Genomic DNA, 23,864 nt, shown 5'->3' on the forward strand with positions numbered 1-23,864 from the left:
CTCTTCCTGGTTTAGGTATCAGCACCATATTGGTTTCATAGAAAGAGTTAGGCAGAGTTCCATCTTCCCCTATTTTTCCAAAGAGTTTATATAGAATTGGAACCAACTGTTCCTTAAATGTTTGGTAGAATTTGCATATGAATCCATCAGGCCCTAGAGATTTTTTTCTTAGGGAGTTCAATGATGGCATGTTGAATTTCTTTTTCTGAGAGAGGGTTGTTTAGATATTTAATCTCCTCTTCATTTAACCTGGGCAACTTATATTTTTATAAATATTCATCCATTTCACTTAGATTATCAAGTTATTGGCATAGAGTTGGGCAAAATAATTTCAAATTATTACTTTAATTTCCTCCTCATTGGTGGTGAGTTCACCTTTTTTCATTTATGATACTAGCAATTTGGTTTTCTTCTTTCTTTTTTTAATCAAATTGACCAGAGGTTTATTAATTTTATTGTTTTTTTTTTGTAAAACCAACTTTTGGTTTTATTTATTCATTCAATAATTTTTTTGCTTTTGATTTTATTAATTTCTCCTTTAATTTTTAGAATTTGTAATTTGGTATTTAATTGGGGATTTTTAATTTGTTCTTTCTCTAATTTTTTTTAGTTGCATGTTTAGTTCATTGATTTCTTCTTTCTCTAATTTATTCACACAAGCATTTAAAGATATAATATATCACCTGAGAGCCGCTTTGAGTGAATCCCATAGGTTTTAGTATGTTGTTTCATTATTGTCATGATCTAGGATAAAATGGTTAATTCTTTCTATAACTTGTTTTTTGGTCCACTCATTCTTTAAAATGAGGTTATTCAGTTTCCAATTGGTTCTGGGTCTATATCTCCTTGGCCCAACATTGCATACGACTTAATTACATTGTGATCTGAGAAAGATGTATTCACTATTTCTGCCTTTCTACAGTTGATCATTAGGTTTTTATGTCTTAGTACATGGTCAATTTTTGTATAAGTTCCATGTACTGCAGAAAAAAAAGTATATTCCTTTCTATCCCCATTCAATTTCCTCCATAAGTCTACCATATCTAGTTTTTCTAACAATCTATTTACCTCCTTAACTTATTTCTTGTTTATTTTATGATTTGATTCATTTAGCTCTGATAGTGGGAGGTTGAGGTCTCCCGCTAGTAGTTTTGCTCTCTTATGTCTTCCTGTAGTTCTTTCAGCTTCTCCTCTAAGTATTTGGATGCTATCCCATTGGGTGCGTATATATTTAGTATTGAAATAGCTTTATTGTCTGTGGTACCTTTTAGGAGGATAAAGTTTCCTTCCTTATCTCTTTTAATGCTATCTATTTTTGCAGCTGCTTTGTCTGAGATAAGGATTGCTACTCCTGCTTTTTTCACTTCAGCTGAAGCAAAATATGTTTTACGCCAACTTTTTACCTTTACTCTACATGTATCTCTCTGCTTCGAATGAGTTTCTTGTAAGCAGCATATTGTAGGATTCTGGTTTTTAATCCACTTTGCTACTTTCTTATGTTTTAAGAGAGAGTTCATCCCATTCACATTCAGTGTTATGATTGCTAATTCTTTATTGCCCTCCATGCTATCTTCCCTCTGTTTTTATTTTTCCCCCTTCCCCCTTTTTCTGTATTCCTCAGTATTCTGTTTCTAAATATCACCCCCTTCAGTGTGTTTGCCCTCCTATATCACCTCCTCCCCTTTCTTTCCCCTTTCCCTTTTCCCTTCCCTTCCTTTTGTAAATTCCCCTTTTTTCCCCCACTCCCACTCCCTTTTTCCCCCTTCCCTTTCCCCCTTTTAATACTTGAAAGGCTAGATGTTTTTTTTTGAAGTTAACTAGGTATATGTAAGTTGACTTTAAGCCAAGTCTGATGAGAAGAAGATTCAGGTTTTTCTCATCTCCTCCCTTCTTCCCCTCTATTACCATAGGTATTTTGTACCTCTTAGTGCAATGAAATTCACCCCATTCAATCTCCTCCCTCCTCCTGTCTCCTTCCTGTCCCCCTTTTTAAGGAGGTAGTGTTTTTTAGATCATTCTGTCTGAGTCATTAAAATTCTGAGTATCTGTCACTTCTAGCTAAGTACATTCTATCTTAATAGAGTTAAAATTCTTGAGAGTTATTAGAGTCTTTTTCCCAAGTGGGGTTAAAGCCAGTTGCATCCCATTGTATAGCAGTCTCATGGATAGGTCATGAATGTCCATCACTTCTGGCTAGGTATATTCTCTCTGTTAGAGTTACAATTCTCAATATTTATGAGAATCTTTTTCCCCATGCTGGGATATAGCCAGTTCCAACTTATTGGATAGCAGCTTTTTTTCCCTTTCCTCCCCCCCCCTTTTTTTAACCTTTTCATGTGTGTCTTGAACCTCCTGTTTGATGTCCAAATTTTCTATTTAGCTCCTGTTTTTTCATTATGAATTTTTGGAATTCTTCCATTTCATTAAATGTCCGTCTTTTTACCTGGAAGAGAAGGCTCAGCTTTGTGGGATAGTGGATTCTTGGCTGCATTCCAAGCTCCCTTGCTCTTCGAAATATTTCATTCCAGGCCCTTCAATCCCTTAATGTTGATGCAGCCAGGTCCTGCATAATCCTTACTGTGACTCCTTGATATTTAAATTGTTTCTTTCTGGTTGCTTGCAGGATTTTCCCTTTTATCTGATAGTTCTGGAATTTGACCACAACATTTCTTGGTGTTTTCATTTTAGGATCTTTTTTCTGGAAGGGATCGATGTATTCTTTCGGTGACAACTTTGCCCTCTGGTTCCATGATATCAGGGTAATTTTCCATCACTAGATCTTGTAATTGAGTCCAGGCTTTTTTTTCCCCCTCTTCAGTGTTTTTTCTGAAGTCCAATAATTCTCAGGTTGCCCCTCCTTGACCTATTCTCAAGGGCAGTCATTTTGCTGATGAGGTATTTTACATTTTCTTCTTTTTTTTTCTATTTTTTTGATTTTGTTTAACTGGCTCTTGCAGTCTCATGAAGTCATTAGTTTCTACAGACTCCATTCTTTTTTTAAGGAGGAGTTTTCTTCATTAACCTTTTGCAACTCCTTTTCCACTTGGTTAATTCTACTTTTAAGAGAGCTTTCCATTTGACCAATTGAGGTTTTGAGAGAATTATTTTCTTTTTGCATTTGCCCAATTGAGGATCTGAGAGATTTATTCTCATTTTGTATTTCTCCAATTGTATTTTCTAAGGATTTGTTTTCTTGTTGTAAGGTATTAATTGTCTCCCCCCAAATTTTCCAGTTGATTTTTAAACTCCTTCCTTATTTCTTCAAGGAAGTCTTTCTGTGCTGAAGACCAGATCATAGTCTCCTCAGAGGTTCTAGGTCTCTCTGAGTTAGGGTCTTTTCCTTCTAAGAATTTTTCTATGGATCTACCTTTCTGCTGACCTTTCTTAATTTTGCTAAGACCTTGAGTTGGGGAGGGGCTGGTTCACAGGGTCTTGGAATTGCTAGAGGCTTTACTCACTGAGCACAATTTCTCTGGCTGGCTAGTAGGAGGTGCTGGTTGCTTTCTCTGGAGTGTCTGTGACCTTGATTGAGGCCTTCTCCCTTAGCTTGAATGGAGTGATTGAAGCTATTGGATCCTTTTGCCTTAAATAAATGGTGCCCTTTACTCTGGGTTGAGGTCATTCCGCTCCCTATTGTCAGCTGGGCTGGTTCTTCTCCTCACACCTGTGCTTGTCCGGATTCGCCCAGGACTGCTGCGGGAGACAAATCCTGAGGTAGATGTTCTTTCTCCTGGCTTTTCTTTCTGGGTTTTGTGGGTCAGATTTCTGTTAAGAGATTTGTTTCATATGATAGATGGGGAAAGATCAGGAGACTTTAGAACTATGCCTATCTTCTCTCCGCCATCTTGGGCAGAAGTTCTGAAGCAGTATTCAAATTCCCATCTTCTGTTATAAATGACTTGTATTTATAAATACTTAGATCAGAGTGATTGAAATAGCCTTTTTTATTAATTAACTTTTCTGCAGAGAAGGACACTTATCCTAATGGGAAAAGGTAGCAAACTGCAATAGTGTCCTGTCTTATATGCAGTTTGAAAAGCTTGTTCCTCCCCTTCATGGCAGCCATTGATCAAAAGTTGCAATCTAAGCAATACACTCACCCCAATACCACTTTCTAATAATATTTTCCCCACCCTGGTCTATACTAATGAGAACAGGGAAGTAAACCATAATATGTATGGACTTCATTGATCAAGCGCACCTACAAAAGCCAGGGACCCTAGATTAACCCTTGACTAGTTGAAGTTAGTTTTGGACTTCCCCTTGGGTAAGGAGACTTAATGTCAAGTGAGGGAACCTCACTCAACTCAGTGATTGGTCAGGGTAATTTCTTTTGTCTTCCATTCATATATCTGCATGTAGGCACAACCACAGACATGATATATTTTAAATTAACAATTTCCTTTTACATTCTGTGGAAGCCAAACAGCCTACATTCCTTACATTCCAACTCCAAATCCATCACTCTACTGTGTCACCCATATTGCTCTATCAGAATTGAAGTTTTAATTGCTCAAATAATAAAAATCATAAAACCACACTTACCTGTCTCCTGTCTAGATCTGTAACTTATTGACCATTTTCCAGTCAGCTTTCTCCTCCAAACAAGAAATGAAGCTGAGAGGAAAATGAGATCTACTAGCAAAAATTTGTTTGAAAAAAAGACTAGATAAATTCTTCCTGCCACTTTTTTGAGGAAGATTAAAGGAAAGCTAGAGTGTTGTAGCACCTAGGGGAAAAAAGAGTTTCATAGGCGTTTGTGAAGTTTGGGAATGTATTTCTTCCAACATAATTTTTTTTTGTTTTATAATCTTTTTCTTCTTATATTTGAGGCTAAGTTTGTTAGATTGCGTTTGCAATTGGACTTTGGGTATGGAACAACACCAGTGATTGAAGTTGAACAGTGGCCCTTATTTAAAGGACCCCAGAGTGTGACTCCGGTTGATTACAGTAGAAAGGCAGAACTATTCAACTCTTATTTCACTTCTGATTCCTCTGATGTCCTGAAAGAACAAAATGAAAAGCTTCCTAACTGCCATTGATGAATTCAAGTCAGTAGGTTCAAATGAACCATGATCCCAGGGTGATGAAAGAGTTGATAGACTTGACTGCCAAACTACTGTTAATTATCCTTGGGGGGAAAAGGGAGTGATTATTAGGAGAGGTACTCTCAAACTAGGGAAAGGACAAAGGAAAAAGAATGTAAGAAAATGAAATAGAAGAGTGGAATCTGCAGACTATAGGAGCTTCATTTTGATTTCCAGCAGAATTCTAAAATGTATTATGAACTGATCAATTAATGAAAAACCCAAAAGTAGTCCTGGTCAGGATGGCTGCATCAGTAACAGAACATACCAAAATGAATTGTTGATTGATTTCCTTTTTGACAGGATTACTAAACTAGTAAATCAGGAGGCATTATAAATATTATTTTTTAATTGTATCAAAGGATTTGATGATGCTTTTTTGTTCAGTTTTTATGGAAAAAGTCCTTTACTAGTAGATTATAGATTCTTCGAAGATAAAGACTTTATTTTTGTTTCTGTATTCCCAGTATACATTATATATGTAAGATATATCTACCCAGCTTCATAACTCTCCTCAACATTTTGTAATCACCATTTTATTGTTAGAGATTTCAGACTAACTGTCCCAAGGATATTTAAACTCAGCTTATTCAAAACTAAATTTGTTATCTTTTCCCCAAATGATTTTCTCTTCAGGCTTCCATACTATCACTCAAATTTCTCAGATTTGTCATTTTTTTTTGTACTTGCCAGCCCATATCCCTGGAATGCATTCTATCCTTAGCCCTAAGAAACTGCTCTAGTAATAGCTTCTTCATGAAGACTTTCCTGATCTTCATTTTTGTTAGTGTCTTTGCTCCCAAATTGCCTTGTATTAACTACTCTGTATATATTTATGTACAATATATACTTCTTCCTCCTTTAGAATGAGAGCTCCTTATGAGAAAGAATTATTTCATTCTTTGTACCCCTCTCTCCAATACCTAGTAGTGTGACATATATTGGTGCTTAATCATTTCTTTTTTTAATTGATTGATTACAATCTTACAAGGATTGTCATGTGAAAGATGATGGTGTGATCCCAGAGGAACAGTAAGTGGAATTTCCAGTCTGATTTAAGCTTGATGACAGTGAAGATGTCTTATCAATTAGAGGTATCCAAAAGTAGAATGGCTTTAGACAGTAGTAAGATTGGGGCAACTAGGTGATGCAGTAGATAGAGCACTAGCCCTGAAGTCAGGAGTTCTTGAGTTCAAATCTGGCATCAGTCATTTGATACTTTAACTAGCTGTGTGACATTGAGCAAGTCAGTTAGCCCTCATTGTCTTGCAAAAAAAAAAAGAGTAGTAACTTTAACTCTGGATAGTTGTTAGTTTAAGGATATAGAGGGACCTTTTTTCTTCCTTTCAAATTCTGTTTTTACTTACATCACTGATGATATATTGTATTCATCTTTATAGACTGAGTTAGCTAACTGGGCCAGTGGCTTCTCTATTGGACTAAGAGTTGAAAAGTTTCAATTGAAGGTTTAGCATCCTGCCTTCTTGACAAATCATATAAGCTCTCTTGGCTACAATTTTCTCATCTTTAAAGTGGGGAAACAAATAGAACCTGACTTCACAGAGCTAATGTGGAGATCAAATGCGATACCATCTAAAGCACTTGCAAATTTTAAGCTATTAAATTATTATTATTATTATTATTATTATTATTATTATTATACCTTCTGTGGTTGCTGTATTCTATATGAATGCAAGTTTTCATTATCATGGAAATTATTTTTCCCCCCAAGATTCCTAAAGTATCCCATAATTGTATTTTATAAGTACTTTTTGAGAAGGGCTTCTAAAATTATGGCTAAATTTAAATAACTTCCCTAGAATTTTTAGAATCAGTAATTATACTTGGGGTATGTAACATTTTAGGCTTTTTTTACTGGGAAAATTATGAAGAGAAAGCTTGGACTTCTAATAGACTGTACTGTTGCCTATTATCTATTGGAACAGACATGACCTCATTTTAAATCTTTCTGCATTGTTATATTAATGACTAAATATGTTGTATTCTCTTTCTAGATTGGAGCATATGATCAACAAATATGGGAAAAATCCGTAGAACAAAGAGAAATCAAGGTAGCAAAGTTGTATTTTTTATATTTTGAAACACAATTTCTTTAAATTTAATGATGTTACATTTTCAGTTTCTGTTAAAAAAATTTCCTTCTATAGAGTTGTTATGCTATAAATGAATATTTAACATAATACATTAAAAGGTAAGATCATCTTTGGTATCATTTTCATGTTTCTATCTTTATTCATTTGAATTTTGCATTCTAGCACCTTTCTGTCCTTTTATTTCTCTTTATGAATTCTAATGGTTATCTTTTATCAGCTTTTTTCCCTCTTTTACTTATCACCTTATATTTCTAGTTTATTTTTTTTCTCCTTTTGATGCTGTCATTGCTCTGTACAGTTGATTAGACTGGTAAGTATTTCAGGGTTTTTTCCCCTCTTAAGTGACTTTGTGCAAAGTATGTTTTCCATATTTGAAATCTTGCATTTTGGCATTACTAACAGAATGCTATTAATTCTAAAAACAGTTTTGGAAAAGCTGGCCAATTTTAAAATTGAGTTTTAGAAATTAGCTAAAAACCTCTTCTGTTACAGCTTGTTTCTCCTCACATAATTATTGACTTTAATGAATATATACACTCATAGATTGCTGTTTGCAAGTCTGGAAAAAATAGAAACTATTTTATTAACAACATGCACTGATTCTGAGTAAACATTTCTTTGAAATTATTTTATATTTTCTTGGATTTTTACTAATTAATTTGACTATATGCATGAGCTTAGCCACCTGTAAAAACTTTATGTGGATTGACTGAGCTTATCTAATTTGACTTGAAACTGGATAAAAGGTTGTGGTTCAGAAATTTTGATATTAGATTAAAAGCAAACTTGTAGTTAAAATCTGGGAAAATTTTGTAAAGCAAAATTGTATGTTTTTTATACAAAATAGCACTAAATTCTAAGATTCTTTGTCATTTTTAGAAGTGTTGTTTTAATTCATGGGGGGAGAAATAACACATTCATAAAACTCTAAAGTGTTTTTTAGAGGATCACAGCCCAAACTACTCTTACTTTATAATTTCTCAGAAATAGGAAGCATTTTTTTGCTAAAATAGTTGAAGATTAAAATGGGAATGTGTCAGTAAATTGCTCTTATGAGAGCTGTCAAACTTAAAAACAAAACCCAGGGTTGGAAGACTAACAATCTTTGCCTAAGTTTTCTCTTTACAGTTGTCTACGAGGCGGCTAGGTAGTGCAGTGGATAGAGCACCAACCCTGGAGTCAGGAGTACCTGAATTCAAATCCAGCCTCAGACACTTAATAATTACCTAACTGTGTGGTCTTAGGCAAGCCATTAAACCCCATTGCCTTGCAAAAACCTAAAAAAAAAAAAAAAAAAAAAAAGCAAAAACAATCAACTGTCTACTATAAGTTTAGAGGCGTGTGAGATTTAAGACTACCCCTTTATGATCAGCAAACAAAGTCATTTAGTTTTATTTTAGAACAACTTGAAACTTGCTGCAAAGAAATTATTTGGAGGAAGAATTATATATATATATATTATATATATATATATATAGTTCAGGATTATTATTATTTTTTGATTAAAGGTTTCAAGGCAAGTCACTACATTAATAAATTGATATGTAAATGGTGAGAGTGAGAAATTTGACTATACTTTAGGAGACCCATTTTACTACTTGTGTTACCTTATTTAATATTGCTATTAGTCACAAAAGAGATGAAAAATAGGCAAAATAGATTTCTTTTGAAATATTGGGTTTAACTTACGTAATTTATATTTTAGAATTTTGTCTTTTTTTTAAGGATGTCAATTTGTGGAAATTATTCACTGGTTGGCCTAATTTTTTATTAAGCTCTTCAGGTTTTTAATTTTGGGGGCACCCAAAATAATTGCTGTCTTGAATAATAAAGATTGAGGAGAATTTCCTGTATCTGAAACTGCTAGTTATGATTTTAGATGGAACCTAAACAGATTTCATACATAGGAAGTACAGGTCAATGAATTGAAACAATACTTCCTAAATTTAAAAGCCATTTTTACTTTATAAATATTCTTTTAATTTGGAACTTTTGTAAATACTGGGTTCTTTATAAATGTATATGCATATTTATTATGTGTTATTAATTAAAGTTATAATGTCATCTGTAAAAAAGTACTGTTAAGGTTGTGTATATGCAAAGAAATAAACTTTTATTGAAAATGAAAAACTTAAAAATAAGTTTCTAAATAATTCTTTCTTCATTCCCATTTTAACTGACTTTGCTTTCATTTTCATTTGTTTACTTATGCAGAATTTTCAGCTCTCATTCATAAGATATAGATCTATCTAATATTGACCCTATCATCTATATGAATTAGAATTTTTTTTCTGCTTAAATTAGTGAAACCATCAAACATTTTAGCTGTCTACTCTGCGTCAGGTACTGTGCCAAGTGCTGAGGATAAAAGAAGTAAAAAAAAAAACCCCAGTACTTATCCGTGAAAAGTTCACAGTCTAATGAGGAAGGAAATTCTCCTTCTTAATGTTTCTTGAACTTGGCCTAGATCCACTCCTGTTCATAGTCTTTCTTCCCATTCCTAGAAGTATTCCTTCCTCTCCTCCACTTCCTAGAATTCTTAGCTTACTTCAAGGCTCATGAGACATGTCATCTCCTATAGGAAACATTTCTTGCTATTCCTTGTTCTTAAGATTTTTCTTTCTTAAATTGAATTAACTTCTTTTAATTTATCTAATTACAGGTACTTCCCCAATAAGTAAATTTCACAAGGGCTTTTCTTTCCCAGTTTTTGTTCTGTGTCCCAAATGCATAGAACAGTACCTTGCACATATAACTGAATGGTAAAATTCTTTAAAATTTGTTTCTTTTCATTTTGAGCAAAAATGCCATATATGTGCTTTATATGTCTGTAGATTTGATCATTTGAAATTTAATGGAAATTATCTATTTCTGCTATATTAATCTAACTTTTTCATAATTCTTATCTGTTTCATGTTTTCATGTTTCTTATAATATATTTCATAGGGGTTAAGGAATAAACCAAAGAAAACAGCACATGTGAAGCCTGACCTCATAGATGTTGACCTTGTAAGAGGTGAGTATTAGATATGAACTTTAAGTTGATTATAGCATTTGATTAATAAAAATACCTTTAATTATAAAATTAGAATCTAAAAATGGTTTTCTGCCCCAGATTTAAAGAGGATTATTTTAAACAGCTGTAATAAGTGAGGGTATAGACCCAGTAGTGGTATTGCTGGATCAAAGGCTATGTACAGTTTTGTTGCCCTTTGAGCGTAGTTCCAAATTGCCCTCCAGAAAGGTTGGATGAGTTCACAGCTCCGCCAACAATGTAATAGTGTCAGCCTTGGGAATTCTTATAGAACATCTCCTGAGCATTCATTTGTTGGTGGAGGGACTTCCCACAAAGAAAAGGACTTTACAAAATGCCTGTAATTTATATTTTCTGCCACCTAAGCTGATTTTTTCTCATTTTTGTATTTCATTTGACTTCAAATTGTACTTTTCCCCCTTTATTTTATCTCTTCTGCTTTTTTCTTCCCAATTCTCCCATATCAACTTGTTAAATTTCATTTCAACTATTAATATTTCCCAGTAAAGGACGTTCCTTCTGATAATACGAGCAATTTTTTTTTTATATTGCTTAAGTAATGATATACTGTCATGGCCTTCTGCATTTGATTTTATAGGAATGGATAATAAATATAAAAAAGAATTCAGAAAGGAGTTATAGAAAGTATGACAAATTTAGGGAAGAAGAAAATTTAAAAATAGAGCATCATGGGTATAGAAAGTAAAGGGGGCGGCTAGGTGGCGTAGTGGATAAAGCACTGGCCTTGAAGTCAGGAGTACCTGGGTTCAAATCTGGTCTCAGACACTTAATAACTACCTAGCTGTGTGGCCATGGGCAAGCCACTTAACCCCATTTGCCTTGCAAAAATCTAAAAAAAAAAAGTAAGTAAAGGGATTAAAAAAAATTCACATGTACATACATACATGTAAAGAATAAAAAGTGGAATAAATGAAAGCATTTAAATATAGTTATCTTTTCCTACCCTGTGTTAAGATTATTCTAAGAGGTAATAAGTACAGTACATAAATCCAAAATACAATTTTGCTTAACAGAACACAACAATATTTCTTTATATAAATAATTCATGTAGTTTTATCTCAGAAAACTGGGAAATTTACAGATTTTCTTTTATATTTGTAAAAGTAGAGGAGAAAATTAATGTACTTATTTCATTTAAAATTACATCGAAATGCATATTGTCTTATGATTATATAACGTGAAATAGTTTAAATATATCTGAAGATCTATGCTTCATTGATTTCAATCACTCTCTTTCCTGTATACCAGTGCTTCAGACATTGCTGTAGACCCTTTTTCCCCCCTCCCAAAAACCTATGTACTATCTTCTCAGCATACTCTCTGCATCACCTTATGAGACACTTCTCTGAATTCACTGACTTTGGCCTTCAAGCAAAAGGCATGCATTCCATCACTGGGGCCTATACTTTTCTAGTTTTCTAGGGTCTGCCAGATGAGTTATTAAAAGTCATTAAAAGACATCTCAATCATATTTTAGTAATGAAAATATTTAGAGGGAAAAAATCTTACACTATTTTCTAAAACTTTAATTGTATTTTAAAGATAAAAGTAATAGATATTTGCATTTTGTCTTTTTATCTCTCCAGGATCTGCATTTGCTAAGGCAAAACCTGAGAGTCCTTGGACTTCCCTAACAAGAAAGGGAATTGTTCGAGTTGTGTTTTTTCCCTTTTTCTTCAGGTGGTGGTTACAAGTAACTTCAAAGGTCATTTTTTTCTGGCTACTTGTTCTTTACCTCCTTCAAGGTATGAACAAATGACAAACATTTTTAGTTTTAGGCATGTTTTTCAGGGTTTTTTAAAATAACTATTTTTGTTTTATGCATATTAATATTAAACCAGATTTTTTTTCATTCAGCTGCAAAACCAATTTAGTGCTTTCTGTGAAAACTAGAATCGTTATTTTCAATTTACCATGTAATGAAATATTGAATAGATGAATAGGAAAAAGAATTCCTTAAGGTCTTATTCCATAACAATAATCTACTTTTATGGAACTCAAGACATAGTTATCTTACTATTACTTGCATGATCAGTTAGTTCATTAATTTAAACTTCAAAACTTCAAGGGTAATTGTAGAGACCTTTAGATCTTCTTAAATAATTATACACTGTAATGTTATTAATATTTTACTGTTTTATTTATTCTCACTAGCATTTAATATATTTTAGCCCAATTTTATTTCTACTTCTGAGTTTTTCCATAAATATGTGGTATAAAAAAACTTGATGACTATATGATTTTTAAATTATTACTCAATGGATTCGAGGTTTCAGGATTTCCATGTTTTTTCATTTCATATGCATTCCTAGTATTTTTATTATAACCTCACTAATATATCAGTCTTCTTTGTTCTGGTTCATATACAGTTTTAGTACTATAATAAAATGAATTGCAAGTTAAAAGTAGGTGCTGACTTACGACTTTCTGAACCATCACTGTTCCTCTTTCAGTTGAGATCTAGTCCTCACTTTCTGACCATATATATTTTGCCTCTTTGATCTTTCAAAGTGCCTTTTATTATGCTAATTTTTACAGCAGCCTGAAATATTTCATGACTACATCTGTTTCTCTCCTCCCTCCCCCCAACTTTATATATGTGTGTGTGTGTTTGTGTGTGCATTTATATATATATATTATATATGAATTTTTTGTGAGACTGAAAAAATGCTTAAGTTTATATTTATTGACTGACTTCTGAAGCCAAAATAAATTGCTTGAACCCTAATTTAAATGATGTGGCAATGGAATTTGAAGGAAAACTTTTAGAAAGTCATTATTTTTGTTCATACTAGTATGTCCATGAAATCAAGAAATGAAGTCTTAGCTTTGCAGTCAGTTCTCAAGAGTAGGTTTATATGTATTAACATTACTTCATGGCTTTCTTTATTCTCATTATTGTCATGAAATGTTTCCTAAGTATATACCACATTTTTATGTATATGTGGCAAACACTTTTTGTTATAAGGGACATTTATTCTAACATGAGCATGTGGAACAAAAATATTATGCTTGATTACTTGTTATTATTATTTTTGAATACCAAAGTACAATGCATTTTATTTTATTAAAAGAATTGTGAAATTTTAGAACTGCAGGGAATGTCTAAAAATCATCTAGCCACAATAATTTTTTAAAGAAAAGATAAAATAATAGGCTTAGAAAGATCACAGAAACTTCCCAGCTGTATAGTCTTGTTAGTAGAAGAGCCAAGTTTAAAACAGCATTCTTACTATAGTTTTTGCAATATATCACAGCTGTTTGAATATAGCTACAATTACTGTCTTAAACAAGTTGATATTCATCTAAAAAAGCCTCTAAAGTGTTTGCTAATTGAGTTCACTACCACAAAGCCCCAAGGAAATTCTCTCCACATTGTACCATGTTTCAGTTGGAATTTATTAAAAGGGTAAACTAAAAAATATTTATTTAACAGGGGCATACTGCCTGTCAGCAAATGGATAAATGAATTGCTTCCATTTATGCTAAAAATCCTGAGTGAAAAGGACAGTTTCTTATATAGATTTTAGGTAGTAGAGAACATAGAACAGGCTGGAGTAGATGACATCATGGGATTGAGGGCAACATGACTGGTTCAGCTCAGAGAATAACATGGAGAATAGCAACTATCCCCCTTCTTCTCTCATGAGACTAAGAAATATCTATTATTTGAGTCCAGGTGCAAGGTCAAAAGAATCAGAACAACCATTTTTGTCAGATATTCTTTTTTTAAATTTTTAAAAAATTTTTTTTTATTTTTTTAATTCTCATTTTGTACAAATTTTTTTTACATTAATAAATTATTCTTGTTTAAGAGTAAACAAAATACCCCTCCCCCCATGAATATAGACTTGTTTGGGTGATAAAGGGGAGAGAAAAAATAATTAAAATTAAAAAAAAATAGTAATAATTGTAGGTATGGCCAGGTGGCGCAATGGAAGAAGCACCAGCCCTGGAGCCACGAGCACTTGAGCCCACATCCAGCCCCGTAGATCCAACAATCACCCAGCTGTGTGATATGCAAGCCACTGATCCCCACTGCCCTGCAAAAACCAAAAAGAAGGGAAAAAAAAAGAACCAAAATAAAATAAAATAGTAATAATAGTAGAGGTGGCTGGGTGTCAGACAGAGCATTGGCCCTTGAGCCAGGAGCACCCGGGTCCAAATCCGGCCTCAGACACCCAAAGATCACTCTGCTATGTGGCCCCAGGCAGGCCACCCAGCCCCATTTGCCCTGCACCCTCCCCCAAATAATAATAATAATAATAAATGTGCTTCAGCCGTTGTTCCAACACCAACAACTCTGTCACGGATGGATCACATTCTTTATGGTAAGTCCATCACAAAAGTTACTTCCATATTTTTCCAATGTTGCCATTGCTGACCACAACTCCCTCCTTTCTTATTTCTTCACTACCATGTACTATATTTTCTCTCTCCTTTCACTCTGACTCTGCTGTAGGGTCGCTGAGTAGTGCAGCAGACAGATCCCTGGTCCTGGGGCCAAGAAGCCCTGAGCCCCCATACGACCCCTTAGGCCCAGAATCCACCTGGCCCTATGGTCCTGGACAGGCCTTCCAATCCCAGCCCCTTGCAAGAAGTAAAAAAGAAAATGTGTTATATCTGACCACTCTCCCCCCATGGTCCATCCTTTCCTCCTTTATTCACATCCCCACCCCTTCCCCCTGCTCCCCCCTCCTTCTTACTCCAGATGTCTATACCCCATTGAGTATATATGCTGTTTCCTGTCCTAGCCACCTCTGATGAGAGCAAAGGTTCCCTCATTCCCCTTGCCTCCCCCCTTCCATATCATTGCAATAGCTCATTTTAATAAAAAAAATATTGTTATATGAAATATTTTGGCCTATTCCCCCTCTCCTTTTTCTTTCTCCCATTACATTTTCCTTTTTTTTCTATTGACTCCATTTTTATACCATATTTTATCTTCGAATTCAGCTTTCTCTTGTGCTTCAATTATAAAAGCTCCCTCTACCTGCTCTGTTAACTGAGGAGGTTCATATGAGTATTATCAGTGTCATTTTTCTATGCAGGAATACATGCAGTTCATCATCATTAAGTCCCTCATATTTTCCCCTTCTCCTCCACTCTCTATACTTCACCTGAGTGCTGTATCGGAAGATCAAACCTTCTGTTCAGCTCTGGCCATTCCAACAGGAACATTTGAAATTCCCCTGGTTCATTGAAAGTCCATCTTTTTCCCTGGAAGAGGACATTCATTTTTTCTGTGTTGTTGATTCTTGGTTGCATTCCAAGCTCTTTTGCCTTCTGGTATATTATATTCCAAGCCCTATGAGCTTTTAAGGTAGTTGCTGCTAAGTCCTGTGTGATTCTGACTGCAGCTCCACAATATTTGAATTGTGTCCTTCTGCCTTCTGGCTGCTTGTAATATTTTCTCTTTGACTTGGGAGTTCTGGATCTTGGCTGTAATATTCCTAGGGGTTGGTTTTTTGGGATCTCTTTCTTGGGGGGGATTGGTGGATTCTCTCCACTTCTATTTTGCCCTCTGCTTCTTGGATATCAGGGCAATTTTCCTGTAGTAATTCTTTGAAAATGATGTCAAGGCTCTTTTCCTGATCATGACTTTCAGGTATTCCAATAATTTTTAAATTATCTTTCCTAAGTCTGTTTTCCATATCAGTTGTTTTTTCAATGAGATATTTGACATTTTCTTCTAATTTTTAATTATTTTTTGAAGTATTGATTCCTGATTTCTGGTAAATTCAGCAGTCTCCCTGAATTCTATTCTTTGTCTGAAGGATTTGTTCCCCTCAGAGAGTTTTTCTTATCTTTTTCCATCTGGCCAATTTTGCTTTTTAAAGCATTCTTCTCCTCAGTAACTTTTTGAACTGTTTTATCCATTTGACCTAAGTTGGTTTTTAGCATGCTATTTTCTTCAGCATTTTTTTGGATTTCCTTGACTAAGCTGCTGACTTCATTTTCATGTTTTTCCTGCATCTCTCTCTCCTTTCTTTTCCTAGTTTTTCTTCCAACTCCCTCATTTGATCTTCAAAGTCTTTTTTGAGCTCTATCATAGCCTGAGCCCAATTTCTGTTTTTCTTGGAGTCTTTAGATGCAGGATCTTGTGATTCCTCATCTTCAGACTGAGTATTTTGATCCTTCTTGGGCTCATAAGCAAAATATTTCTCAATGGTCTTCCTCTTGTTTCTCTGCTTGCTCATTTTCCCAGCCTGGGCCTGGTTTTGGGGGGGTGCTTCCTGAGCTTTTGGGACACTCCCACAAGGGTCTCAGTGTGTGAGGCTCTGTCCTCCCTCCTGGTCTGTGAATGACCATAAGTGCCTCCCCTCTGCCACGGGGCTGAGGTGGGGGGGGGGCCCTGCTGTTCTGTGGGGGGGCCTAGACTGCTATCAGGATCTGAATGTGGTCAGAACCCCAGAGTCCTGTTCCAGAGGCAGAGGACAGAGCTCTGCAGTCTCTCTCTCTTTTCATTCCCCCCCTCAGCTCAATGGGCTCATGCCTTGGAGGCTCCTGCTTACCAGCTCAGCCTGCTTATATTTCCGGATCTGCTCTGCTGAAAGACCAAAGCTTCTCGCTGTGTGCCCTGAGGGCTGGGCTCCACATGCTCACTCTGGCAGAGGTCCCCCCACTGTTCCCCACTTTGTTCCCTGTGCTCCCCGGGGTGCAGCTCAGGAGACTCCCACACTGCTGTGAGCAGTGGCTCCCAGTGCCCTGGGGCTGCCTCTGGGAGGCTGAAGTTCTTTCACTCTGGCAGGCCACCCCTCTGGCGGGCCGCCTCTCCGACCCCGGGGAGCAGAGCCTTTCTGCTTTTTTTCCAGGTTACCTTGAGTAGGAGAACTGCCTCACTGGGTCCCTTTGTGGGTTCTGTCTCTCGAAAGTTTAGTTAGAGTCCTTAGTTTCAAGTTTTATCAGAGATCGCCTAAAACTCGATCCCATTTTTGTCAGATATTCTTGAAGGATAGCTCTGTGGTGTAGCTATCAGGCCCTACTCCCTTGCTTTCACATATATTCCCCAAGATCAGTTAAATTCCTTGAGGCAAGAAGAGCTGAATTTTTAAATTTAACTCATTACAGGGTAGCTGAACTCTGAACTATGTTCAGAGACAAGAGAAGACAGTTAACAAAATCAGTTAATTGTAAAAATGATCAATAAGAAAATTATATGGGATCAATCTTAATCTCAACTGTTAGTATTTGTTTTTAAGGTGTAAAATAGAAAGAAAAAAGGATCTTGGTAGAAAAACTTAAATATTTCAAATATAGAAATAAGCCCAAACTAATGTTTGTTCTGTTTAATCCTGAGTTGCTATGTATTTGAATTTTGCCTAGGAAAATCTAGCTCTGGGAGAAACTTTGCCTTTGAAGTTAAGAGATTTAAAGTATATCTCAGGCACTTCTAGTAGTAACCTGGATATCATTTCCAAAGTGAGAGTCACTTAGAGTTATAATTTGTAAATTTAAAAATGATTTTAAATTCCCTTTATGGGCTCCATGTAACAGATATTTCCCTTCACTCTATAAACAAGAGAATGTGTCATGATATAAAATGATTCTTCAGTCATTTCAGTAATATCCAACTCTTCATGATCCCATTTGCATTTTGTTTTTGGTTTTGGTATTTTTTTTTGGCAAAGATGCTGCATTGGGGGGCGGCTAGGTGGCGTAGTGGATACAGCACTGGCTTTGGAGTCAGGAGTACCTGGGTTCAAATCCGGTCTCAGACACTTAATAATTACCTAGCTGTGTGGCCTTGGGCAAGCCACTTAACCCCATTGCCTTATAAAAAAAAAAAAAGATGCTGCATTGGTTTGCCATTTATTTCTTCAGCTCATTTTTACAGATGAGGGAACTTAGTCAAACAGGGTTAAATAACTTGCTCATGTCATAGAGCTAGAAAGTTTCTGAGGCTGAATTTGAACTCAAGGAGATGAGTTTTTCTAACTCGAGAGTTGGCATACTATCCTGTGCCACTGTGATATGGAATTACAGACTTTTAATTTGGAACTCAAAATTTTAAAACACTAATGTTAAACATTTCTTTTATATGAAATTGGAAGAAAAACATAAAAATCTTTACTTGGGGGAAAAAAATTTACAATTTTTTGTTTTAACTGGTGTTTCTGTATTGTAGCCACAAAAATAGCATGTTAACTCAAGTGATCTCATGTGACTGTAATGTGTAAAATGTTAACAGTTTGAGAAACAACTAAGTAAAACTTTGAGAACCCCCATTGTTGATGGAAACCTCAAAGGCAAGAAGATTTTTTTCAATTTATAATTCAATTTATATATATGTCAACACCTGTCTTAAAAAGAAAATGAAATGTCCTAAGTAGAAAGCCCTTAAGGGTACCTTTCTGAGAAACTAAGCATTTTACAGATATATTTTACCTCTGAAATAATTATTGCTGTCTTATATTTAAGTATTAAATATATTAAAGACAACACAAAATATATACAAGTTAAATATTAGTTTGTGTATAGAATGGTTGTACTAGTAAAATATCTACCAAAAAATCTATTTTGATAGACTTTGTAAATTGCTTTTTAAAAATTGATTTTTTAGCCTTTTTGTGAAAGAGGAAACTTTTTGAAATAAAATGACTTTTTTTAAAAAAGGTTTTCCTGTAATAAGAAAATACTACTATAATTATTTTGAGAGTAGCCATATAATGTATTATATTTTGCCCATTATTGTAACCATCCTATCTTTAGCAAATATTTACCGTAATTCTGAAGTCTTTATAGTTTAATTCAACAGACATTTATTAAACCTCTGTTGAGTGTAGGCTCTATGAGATTCACTGATGATAACAAGACAAACAAAATAGTCCCTAACTTCAAGTGGTTTTCAATTTTAGGTGTCTGCTTCTACTAAACTGTTTTGTGTTATTATTATTATATATTATAATAAAATATATCATATTTTTATTTAATATTCCTTACAACTTCTAATTAAATTTGTAAATGTTTAGAACTTTTAGATTTTATGACATTAGGTTTCACTTGTCTTGTTATCCTATGGTTAATGGAAGTATAGTTCATCCTTAATATACTATGAAGACCAATTTAGAACCTGTCCCAGCCTTAGAAGCATTAGTATTACTTCACTGTTCCTTATTTGTTGTATTACATTTTTTGTATTCCTGTCTTTGTACCTTTCCATATTATCATCTTGTATATATTTTACATACACACATGGCAGTAGAATCTATAGTTTTTGAAGACAAGAACTCTCATCTTTTCTTTGTTATGCCTTGTACATATTAAGCGGTACATATTAAGTGCTTTAAAAATGCTTAATTAGTTGACCCAACCCAGAAGTTCTCTCCCAAAGGGAACAAAAGGCAACCTAAATAAATAAGAATATCCAACATATCCAATAATAAGATGTGTAATATACTATAATAGGATGTGTAATATACTAGTATAGTTTGTGTTTATAACATTTTTCTATCATATTAAAGAAGAGGTTACTAAAATGCTAAAAATAGAACACAAACTAGTTTAAAATTGTAGAATGAATCATTGAAATTATCAATGAGTAAAATTTTTCTGTGGGAAATAAAATAAATTATTGAAATGGGTTACAGGATAACAGAAACAATTAACATTTATGCAGTGCTTAATATGTGCTAGGCACTGTGCTAAACACTCTACAATTATTTAATTGGATTTTCATAACAACCTGGTAGTAGGTCTTTTTATTATTCTGATTTTTACAGATGAGGAAACTGAGACAAACATCTTAAGTTACTTGCTTAGGTTCTCACGGCTAGTAAGTAAAGCTGGATTTGAACTCATCTTCCTGACTCCAAGGCCAGTGCTCTATCCACTGTGCCATCTAGCTGCCCTACTATTACATAACATTTTAAACTTGGAGAGTGCTTTTGTTAGCTTAAAAAGGATATAGGACATAATAAATGTATTTTTTACATACATCCATTTAATCATTTAGTCATCTGTCATCATTTGTCTGGGTTGACTTAAAAATAGTCCTTCCTCTTAAAATGAACTGATGCTGAGTGATGTGAGCAGAATGAGAACATTGTACACATAAACAGCAACATTGTGATGATCATCTCTGATACCTTAACTCTTCTCAGCTGTTCAACAATCAAGGACAATTACATTGGAAAACATTTGTGATGGGAATGCCATTCACAATCCAAGAAAAGCTATGGAGTCTGAATGTATACCAAAGCATTCTATTTTCACTTTTTTAAAATTGGTTTTATATTTTTTCTTTCTCATAGATTTTTCCCTTTTGTTCTTATTCTTTTTTCACAATATGACTAATATGAAATATTTTTAACATATCAGGTTACTTACTGTCATGAGGAGGGGGATGGTAAAGGAAAGGAGTAGAAAAATGTGGAACTCAAAATCTTACAAGAAATGAATGTTGAAAACTGTCTTTACGTGTAATTGGAAAAAAATCAAAAAGAAATAAATAGCTGCCCTCTCCCTGAAAAAAAAGTCTTTTATGAAGAAAGGAAGTTTAAGACTAAACAATTCTTAAACACAGTGATCTTCTGATGATATAGTATCATATTTTATATATGAAAATTTATCTGGATTGGAGGTATCTGAGATACTTGAGAGAATACAATTTTGAATTTTTCCCTTCAATATATTGGATAAAAATAATAAATTTGTAGGTAAAATAATATTTAATTTGAAATGTCATAGTTTAGAAAATACTTACACATCTACCATCCACTTTAATCTTTTATAATTTCGAGCTTCAATGTATATGTTGTAGTTTTGTTAACAAAACAATTTACTTAGAAAAGTTTTAATGACTAATTTTATTATATGGAACCAAGCAGATTTTTTTCCCTTTCTAACAAATGTATAACTTAAAAAAAATCAGGCTATCATAGGGCACCTAGATTTGAAATAGAAAGGGATAAATATATTTAACAATACTCACATTCTTTTAATTTTCTAAATCTAAGTACAATGTACATAAATTTCAATGTAGTTTTTAAATATTCACTTTAGTTATTAAGCTGAATATGGCATGATTTCAAGTTCTTTAAATAGTAAGTTCAACCTACTGCTAACAATAAAAAAAAGGTGTTTGACAGAGCTTTGCTAAAGTAATGCTTTTAACTTATAATTCAAAATCTAAAAATTAGCTGGCAGCATACAATAAGAGTGTACTCTATTAGAAAATAAAAATTTTGGAAACAGCAATGAATATAATTAAGCATTTTCTTTCCTGTTTTACAGTTGCTGCAATAGTATTATTCTGTTCAGCTCCAGGCCCACATAGTATACCTCTGACTGAAGTAATTGGGCCAGTATGGCTAATGTTGCTACTGGGAACTGTACATTGCCAGATTGTTTCAACCAGAACCCCTAAGCCTACTCTTAGCACTGGGGGCAAAAGAAGGAGGTACAGTATTCTAAATGACAATGTTGTTCATCAAATAAGGATTTTGTGTGTATGAAATATGATTTTTGACTTTGGTTCAACAGATAACACATAGGAAGGAACAGTGCAGTGTTTTATAGGTTTATTATTATTTTAATCTGCAAACAAAAAAATCTTTTAAAATTACTTTTTATATATAAAGCCCTTATCTTCAGAATTGACATCCAAAAGTGAAGTGTCATTTCCTTTGTCATGCTTTGTAATTTTTTTTAAATAGACTTATTTTTTTCCCCCAAGAGAATTTCTAGTGATTTAGAATTGCTGATGGTGACTAACCTTATGGTATATTTAACATTACCAGGATGTATTATTTAAGACCAAAATACAGTATGAACATGGGTTAAATAAAGTTGTTTTAAATCCAGTTTATTGAGTGCTAATGAAATTTTGAAGCAATCAAATATTTCCTTTGCCTAAAATAAGCCTATTAAGTCTCATTGACTAGTCAGCAATAGTGGACGTCTGTTTTAAAGGAAATCTGAAGTGATTCCTCTTTTGATCATTGTTGCTAAGTGTTTGCTATTTTCACAGATTTCAGGTGTTTAGGTTTTGAATTTGAAATCAATCCTTCATCTCCATTTTAAGGATAAAATGTCTTTATAGTATTTTAACGACATTAAAATTAGTTAGATTGCAGTTAGCTCTAATTATTGTCCTTCTTCATCTGCAGATGAGTGGTACACAAATAGGAAAGACAGATTTTTGTAAATAATCTGTTCAGTGTAATCCTTAAAACTAAATGTCCACTGATATGTCAGTATAAGCATGGAACAAATATTAATGCCAGGAGAAATTGGCTTTTGAATGTACTTCATCCTGTTTTGGATTAAATCTTAACCAATGAATCTTATTCTTATTATGTGTTAAAGTTCCTATATTTTATCTTTATATAAATTGCTGAACACACTGCAGAGAAAAGTGGTCATTAACACTTATCAAGCTACCTTCCACTTTTAATCTTTTCTGATGAAGGAAATTAAGAAAAGCAGCACATTTGGAAGTACATAGGGAAGGAGATGGCTCTAGTACTACAGATAACACACAGGAAGGAACAGTGCAGAACCACGCTACCAGCACTTCTTACAGTATTGGCGCTGTCTTCAGAGAACTCTGGCATGCTGCTTTCTTTTTATCAGGGTTTGTATTTATTTAAGGCTGTCTTTGTCTCAGAGATGCATTATCCCTTTTCTGGAATAGTTGTGTGTATGTGTGTGTGCACACACACACAAATACATCTGTAATGTATACATTATAGATACATATTTGTTTATACATATATGTGTAGTTTCAAATTTCTAAATTTTTACATATTCTTTATTTTTTTTTAAGGCAGTGAGGTTAAGTGACTTGCCCATAGTCACACAGCTAGGCAATTAAGTGTCTGAAGTCAGATTTGAATTTAGGTCTTCCTGACTCCAGGGCTGCCACCTCTTACATATTTATTTGATCCTTGTTTTGATGAGTTTTACTATATGTAGTGAAAAATGAAAATCATGAATTAATTTAAATATACATAAATAATAGATACTTTAGAAAAAACATGGGGGCCAATAAGTTTTTTTATAGCCTTTTTTTGGTTAATTTCCTAAGCACCACTCTCACAATTCAATTAACTGGTAAAATTGTGCTTTGCAATAATCCTGGATCTTGATTCAGTTTTTTGGTATAGAGTTGAGTTATATGAACATTATTTCCCTCAAGTCTTTGTTTTTAATCCTAAGCCATTTAAAATAAAACACAGAAATCTGTTGAAGTAAAAAACATCATTTATTTATAAGAAATTACTTTATAAAATTTATTTTTTATTTTTATACTTAATGAATATTTTAAAATTGGGGAGAGTATAATCACAATGAAATTTAGGAATACATTTAACCAAATCAGTCTGACCAATATAAAGTTATTCTTTTAAACTTTTCTTAGACATTTCAACATGAATGTACATGTGCAGTAGGTCTCAAAAATTAGAAACTGATGAAAATGTTGATTATAACTGATGTCATTACCAAGTCAAGAAAAGGAATAATGCAAATATGAAAATGTAATTTTTTCTCATATGTCAATGCCTATTCTAACACTGGCTTTTATATATTTTCTAATTGTGCTCTTCTGTCAAGTTATCATGCATTATTAAATTATATATCTTTTTATTTAATTATGGTTTTATT

The 23,864-nt window shown here is 33.7% G+C and overlaps 1 protein-coding gene across 6 annotated transcripts in view; it reads left to right on the forward strand.

Annotated features, from left to right (window-relative positions):
• Nucleotides 1-23,864, forward strand: part of PHTF2 (putative homeodomain transcription factor 2) — a 151,983-nt gene that overhangs the window by 76,214 nt on the left and 51,905 nt on the right. For 5 of the 6 annotated variants that reach the window (XM_074194015.1, XM_074194017.1, XM_074194016.1 and 2 more), the window contains 5 exons: nt 7,103-7,159; nt 10,148-10,217; nt 11,843-12,001; nt 21,492-21,657; nt 22,669-22,833. In XM_074194015.1, coding sequence (XP_074050116.1) covers nt 7,103-7,159; nt 10,148-10,217; nt 11,843-12,001; nt 21,492-21,657; nt 22,669-22,833 — 617 coding nt within the window. The remainder of the gene's footprint in view (nt 1-7,102; nt 7,160-10,147; nt 10,218-11,842; nt 12,002-21,491; nt 21,658-22,668; nt 22,834-23,864) is intronic. The other variant, XM_074194018.1, reaches the window with a different exon arrangement.

Source organism: Macrotis lagotis, chromosome 7 (genome assembly GCF_037893015.1).
Source record: "Macrotis lagotis isolate mMagLag1 chromosome 7, bilby.v1.9.chrom.fasta, whole genome shotgun sequence".
NCBI classification, from domain to species: Eukaryota; Metazoa; Chordata; class Mammalia; order Peramelemorphia; family Peramelidae; genus Macrotis; species Macrotis lagotis.